The 6,767-nt window shown below is 46.3% G+C and overlaps 1 protein-coding gene across 1 annotated transcript; it reads left to right on the top strand.

The window, feature by feature from the left end:
- Positions 1-813: 813 nt before the first annotated feature.
- Positions 814-6,099, top strand: unc93a (unc-93 homolog A). The gene is made up of 9 exons (XM_061753806.1): positions 814-832; positions 1,062-1,229; positions 1,591-1,772; positions 2,863-3,092; positions 3,442-3,567; positions 3,850-4,061; positions 4,788-4,923; positions 5,034-5,165; positions 5,276-6,099. Exons 2-9 carry the CDS (start codon positions 1,140-1,142, stop codon positions 5,554-5,556), a joined length of 1,389 nt encoding a protein of 462 aa, XP_061609790.1. The 5' UTR covers positions 814-832; positions 1,062-1,139; the 3' UTR covers positions 5,557-6,099.
- Positions 6,100-6,767: the final 668 nt, after the last annotated feature.

The following is a 6,767-nucleotide window of genomic DNA, read 5'->3' as shown; positions in this document are numbered from 1 at the left end:
AGACAGAGAATGTCCAAAGTTTGGGATCAGTTCCCACGCTAAAAAGAGAATTATGAAGATTATGAAGTTGAGCTTCATAATAGAGATGCTGAGCAACCGCAGCTTTCGGCTATTGACCAACAACGGCCAGAACAGCAGCGGCGTAAGAAGCTCAAGAACGGCGTCCCGCAAGGTTCAGTGCTGGCACCCATGCTGTTTAATATCTACACCTATGACCTACCCACAACAACATCAAGGAAGTACGGTTACGCAGATGACCCGGCCATCCATCTCAGCAAACCATCTCGGAAATCCGTAGAAGAGGGTCTCTCAGAGGACGTGAGCGCTCTGTCTTTGTACCTGAAGAACTGGCGCCTCGAGCTCAGTGTTGACAAGACTGTGTCAACAATGTTCCACCTCGACAACAAAGAAGCAACCGGCGAAATAAACATCACACTTGACGATCCCAACGCTGTCATTTAACCAACTCTTGGACAGCACCAAGGCAAAGACCACCGCCCGTGCTGCACTGATACGTCGCCCGGCTGGACACTACCCTCGATGAGGGGACAGACCGTAGAACACGTCATCACCAGCTGCCCTAAACAACGATCTAGGCCTGATTAACCTGGACGATAAAACTCTGGACTGGCTTGCTACAACATGGCTGATACTTAGCTGATATACATTTCTTAGGGTGAACGGAAACGAGACCAGACTACGAGAACTTCTGTTTCAAGCCTAGCTTATCCTGCCCATCAGGACCTCCGTCATTGTGGACAAACAAATGCTGACCACGTGAAAACTACAATATTGATATAATGGAAAGGCGGGGATTCCCAACACACCCAAGGTGTGCGTGTGTGCGTGTGCGTGACATGACACAACAATGAATTCCTGATAGTAGTGACAAAACGGTGCTCATCACAAACTTTTTCATGCATCATATTGTCAAATATTGATATGAGGCCCAAAGATAAGTATGAGTGTATGAGTGTGTGTGTGTACTTTGTGTGTGTGTGTGTGTACTTTGCTCTTGCCAGTAAAAGAGTATTTATCAGATAGGATTGTCCACTCCGCAGAAGTCGAGTTCCTCTTCGGAGTCACCGCCACAAGATCTTCATCCGTTGTTATCCGTAAGGTTTTGGAGAGTTTGCGCCATGTTCAGCCGCAACTTGAAGAACGTGCTGGTGGTGTCGCTGGGCTTCCTGTCGCTCTTCACGGCGTACGGCGGACTGCAAAGCCTGCAGGTAAATACAACGTTAGAAGTCCTTTGAATACTATGTGAACCTATATGGCTTCTTCTTATTTTTGTAAACTTAAAATTGACAGCAAAGTGTGTGAGTTTTTTTTTTGTTTTGTTTTTGCTTTGAGCACATAATGTAAAATATTTCTAGTTTTAGTTGTTTTCTTTTTATTTCGCTTTATGATGCATATGTCGATCAAAGTGGCGTCCTCTGTTCATTTTGGTTTTCTGTATGTTTCGGAATGTGTGTTATTGGAGTAATGACAAATCCCTCTGAAGAAGAACATTTCTTTGCGATTGTATGTTATCGATTTTGCGCGTAACTTTGAAGGAGCTCGTTGCCTCGCTCTTTCTCGCCCGTTCAGAGCAGCCTGAATGCGGAGGAGGGCATGGGTGTGGCGTCTCTGAGCGTCATCTACGCCTCCATCATCCTCTCATCCATGTTCCTGCCCCCCCTCATGATCAAGAACTTGGGCTGCAAGTGGACCATCGTGGCCGGCATGGCCTGCTACGTCTCTTACTCCTTCGGCAACCTCTACCCGGGATGGTAACAACCTCACACGTGCGCTACGTACCGTCGCTCGAAACCAGAACTTTCGCTTGGGACGGAACCTTCTCTGACTGGGGATTGGGACTGCCACCATTTCTCAAGGCCAGACACTAGAGTAGATCCTTCTCTTGGGGCTAGAACCTCCTCCGGGGATTGGTACCTTTTCTCAGGACAGGAAATCTCGGGACTAAAACAATCTCTAGCGACGAACCTTCACTTGGGACTAATCCATTTCTCGGGACTGGTGCCTTCTCTCAGGACTGGAACCTTTTCTTGGGACTACAGTCATTTTTCATAACTTGAACTTTCTCTTAGGAGGATGATATTCTGATCTTCTCTTTGGACTAGAATCTTTTGTCAGGACTAAACCCTTCATTTGGGACTGGTTCCTTCTCTCGGGATAGGAAACCTGGGACTGGTACCCCCTCTTGGGACTAGAACCTTCCCTAGGGACTACAATCATATCCCAGACCTAGACCTTTCTCTTGGTAGGATGACCTTCTCTTGGCACGTTAAGCTTATGGTGGGACTTGAACTTTCTCTGGGAACATGAAAAGGATCTTAGTCTAAAACCTTCTCTCGGGACTACTCCATCTTCTTGGGATTGGTACCCTCTCTTGGGAATAGAACCTACCCTGGGAGCTAGAATAATTTCCTAGATGTAGAACCTTCACTTGAGAGGAGGATCTTCTCTTGGGACGAGAACCTTATGTTGGGACTAGAACTTTCTCTCGGGACAGGAAAATGATCTTGGTCTAAAACCTTCTCTTGGGACTAATCTTCACTCGGGACTAATCCATTTCTTGGGACCGGTACCTTCTCTCAAGAGCAGAACCTTCTCTTGGGAGGAGAACCAATTCTCAGAACAAGAACTTTCTCTTGGCACAAGAACCTTCTTTCAGAACTAGACCCTTCAATTAGGACTGTTACCTTCTTTATCACGAGAGTAAAACCTTTTCTGTCGACTCGTTTTCTCCATTTTCTTGGGACTGTTACCTTCTTTCAGGAACTGCTCGGCCGCATCCAATGCGACTTCTTTGCCTCAGTAAGCCTCAGTCACCCACGTTGATTTGGTTTGGTTTCTCAGGTATACGCTGATCCCCACCTCAGTGATCCTGGGTTTGGGGGGCTCCCCTCTGTGGTCGGCCAAGTGCACGTACCTCACCATCTCCGGCAACGCGCAGGCGGCCAAGGAGGGCAAGAAGGGTCCGGACGTCATCAACCAGTACTTCGGCCTCTTCTTCTTCATCTTCCAGTCGTCTGCCGTGTGGGGGAACCTCATGTCCTCGCTCATCTTCGGACAGGACACCAACATGAGTAACGGCCGCCTTTACCGTATTTATGCGCCTACTACAAACGTATTGACGCAGACCGACTTGGAACTTGTTCAGTTTAAAAATGATGCAAATGGAATTAAAATCTATAGATGACTAAGTGAGAATGTTAAACATGTGAAGTACAATGTAAGAAATGAAAACATATTACAATAAATCAATTACATGAAAATATATAAAACATATGAAGTTGAAATGTGTTTTTTTTCTACGTAAAAAAACATCCGTGCAATCATAAAACAAATTGAATAAAAATGTAGAAATGCTTAAAAATTGCATCATGTTGCTGAGGTGTCGCTAACACCGCTAACGTGTCGACGATGTGTTGCCAGTTGACGTGACGGACGAGCAGCTCCAGTTTTGCGGGGCCGCCGACTGCGGTCTGAACGTCACGTCCAACAGCACCGCCGGCAGGCCGGCGCAGAAACTGGTGTGGACCCTGGTCGGATGCTACATCGGTAATGTCGACGCTCGTCAGCTACGTGTGCGGAGGACACGCAACTTGAATGATGTTACTGGCATAGCAACGTCAGCGTTATGTATGGACGAAAACATTCTGCGTCGCTTGTGACTTCCCGACTTCAGCCCCCTCCCGCCCCCCCCACCCCCCCACCCCCCTAAAATAGGCCTAGCGACGCCCCTGGTGAGGATTCTGTCCCGAAGACCAGTTAATGTTAACCATTGTCGTAAAAGACTCGACTGGCGTTCTCGGAGTCACGGTATACTTATTTCCGGGACAGGCGTGGGTGTGCTGGCCATGCTGATCGTGGCCGTGTTTCTGGACAACATCGACGCGGAGCGGACCGTCCGTTTCCGTGACAACCGTGAGCCCTTCCGCCACACCTTGCTGGCCACCTTCCGCCTGCTGAAGGACTGGAGGCTGCTCACCCTCATCCCGCTCACCATGTACAGCGGCTTTGAGCAGAGCTTCCTGTCTGGGGAGTACACCAAAGTGAGTCGCTACATCGCACTACCGTGAACCTTCGCTATATCGAGATCTTTCAAGTTGTTTTTTTTGTTTTTTTAACAGTATACAGGCAAGTCTGAATTTCACGTTGCGCGCCTTCAGTGTCGTACCGCGTTGCGCCACAACAATTAACAGCAAGAAGATGAGAACACATTTCTGTTTAATAAAGTGAATAGAAAGTACAGTGGATATATTCCAAGTTTTGTTCAATTTAATTTTTAATTTTTTGGGGTTAATTGGTGCTTATTCAAGATTTTTGTGGGTAATTTTCTTTTTTTTTTTTTTTTTTTTTAATTCAATGCAAATATAATGGGCGTCAGTCATTCCCAGATTTGGACTATTTGTGGTCGGACCCCGGTCCCTATCCTCTGCGAATCACTTTGGCGCCATCTTGCGGCAACTTGGTCACAAGGCACTATGTTGAAGTGAGTTAAGGAGAGCCCTTTGGGCAAAATCAGTGCTTTGCCGCCATCTGGTGGCAACTATTAGCAATTGTAAACATTGTTGGTGGGGCCTCCATTACTCTGCTATTTTTGCTATTTGCGGCATGGCTCGCTCTATGTCTTATTTACGCTGTGGGGTTCTCTGACAAAAGTAGCAAACCAATTTTGGCAGCATAAGGAGAAGAAAGGACAGATATCTGTTTTCCAATGTAGTTTGTACTCGGTGACGGCCCACCGCTAAGTGTAATGAATGTTGTGTTTGTTCCAGAACTACGTGACGTGCGCCCTGGGTATTCACTACGTTGGCTTCGTGATGATGTGTTTCGGGGCGTCCAATTCGCTTTGCTCCTTCCTCTTCGGACGACTCGCTCGCTACACCGGCAGGGCGGCACTCTTCTTCCTAGGTTAAAAAGTCCCGCCTTTGTCTTACGTGTTTGTGTGCGTGTGTGTGTGGTTTTTTTTGACTGTATTGACAATCTATAAAGAACATTTTGTGTTTATTTCTGTACTTTAGCGGCAGTGGCTAACTTGTCATGCATTATCGCGCTGTTGTACTGGAGGCCTCACCCTCACGAGTTGGGCGTCTTCTTTGTGTTTCCCGCCTTGTGGGGAATGGCCGACGCCATCTGGCAGACGCAGACCAACGGTCAGGAGACGCGAGAAAGATTTTTCTTCTACTTGATTTTGTATTTGTTGTCCTCGCTGTAGTTTAAAATCAACAAATTGTATTTCTTGTTGTTTTGGTCGTTGCGGCAGCTCTGTACGGCATCCTGTTCCCCAACGAGAAGGAAGCGGCCTTCGCCAACTACCGCATGTGGGAGTCGTTGGGTTTCGTGATTGCCTTCGCGTACAGCACCTTCCTGTGTCTGGAGTACAAACTTTACATCCTGCTGGCTGCGCTGCTGCTGACTGCCGTCACCTACCCGGTGGTCGAGTACCACGAGTACAAGAATCCCACGATAGCCAAGGACGACGGACACTACAAGGAAGCCGTCGCCGTGGACGACAGCAACGTTTACTGCCAGACCAAACTCTAAACAAACAACAACAACGACGACGACGTGAATGTAGGCTACTACCATAATCATCTCACAACGCTCGCTGATGTCCAGAAGAGAAGGGCCGAGCTCACATGGACCAAGATGGCAAGACAACTAATGCTGGCTAAAAAAGTCAACATTTGTCACAAAAGAGGGGGGGGGGGGGGGGTTTCTCTCCAAAAATCACAATTGTATTCTCCTAACTTATGTTCAAGATCAACTCCAGTTATATTACAAAAATATTATTTCATTGGAATATTAAGGCAATAAAGTCATAATATTACAATCATTTATTTTAAAAAAATTTTGTAAAATATTCTTGGGATTATTATTATTTTTTATTTATTTAACCAAAAAAAAACACTTCTTGTGATACTCCAACGTTATGTTACTTTTGTAAAAATCATTTAGAATTGCCACACTGTGACTGAAAAGAAAAATCGAGTCATTGTCATATTGAACTAATAGAAAAAACTTGATTTTATATATTTTGTACGTTCTAAACATAGTTGAAATTATCGTATTAAATGATTGAATATGCTTTGTTGCATTGTTGAAATTATAAATATGGATCCTCGTTATGTTTTATATAAGGTAAATAGTTTAGCAGCCCAGCACTTCATCTTCGTCATTAACAGAATTAAAATGTCATCCTTTACGTTGTTAGCATTATTTGGCCACAAGAGGGCAGCAAAGACTTTGTAAATTCAGAATTTAGAGGCGACACGGTGTGAGACTGGCTAGAGCGTCCGCCTCACAGTTGTGAGGACCGGCGTTCAATCCCGGTGTGGAGTTTGCATGTTCTCCGCGTGCCTGCGTGGGTTTTCTCCGGGCACTCCGGTTTCCTCCCACATTGACAACTCTAAATTGCCCGTAGGTGTGAATGTGAGTGCGAATGGGTGTTTGTTTCTATGTGCCCTGCGATTGGCTGGCGACCAGTTCAGGGTGTGCCCCGCCTCCTGCCCGATGATAGCTGGGATTGGCTCCAGCACGCCCGCGACCCTTGTGAGGAGAAGCGGCTCAGAAAATGGATGGATGGATGGATGTAAGTCGAGTACCACCAAACTTTGGGGAATCGTTGCTATGATTTCTCCGACTGTGAAGACGACTTTTAAGAGATCAAATCTCGCGAGATTCGGCAGTGCCCCTTTCCTACATCCATCCCAAATATATGAACGTGTGCGTGTGAATGAGTACATGAGACGCAT

Source organism: Phyllopteryx taeniolatus, chromosome 18 (assembly GCF_024500385.1).
Source record: "Phyllopteryx taeniolatus isolate TA_2022b chromosome 18, UOR_Ptae_1.2, whole genome shotgun sequence".
Taxonomy (NCBI): domain Eukaryota; kingdom Metazoa; phylum Chordata; class Actinopteri; order Syngnathiformes; family Syngnathidae; genus Phyllopteryx; species Phyllopteryx taeniolatus.
Note: the sequence above shows the minus strand (reverse complement) of the source record. Positions and strands in the feature narration are given on the sequence as shown.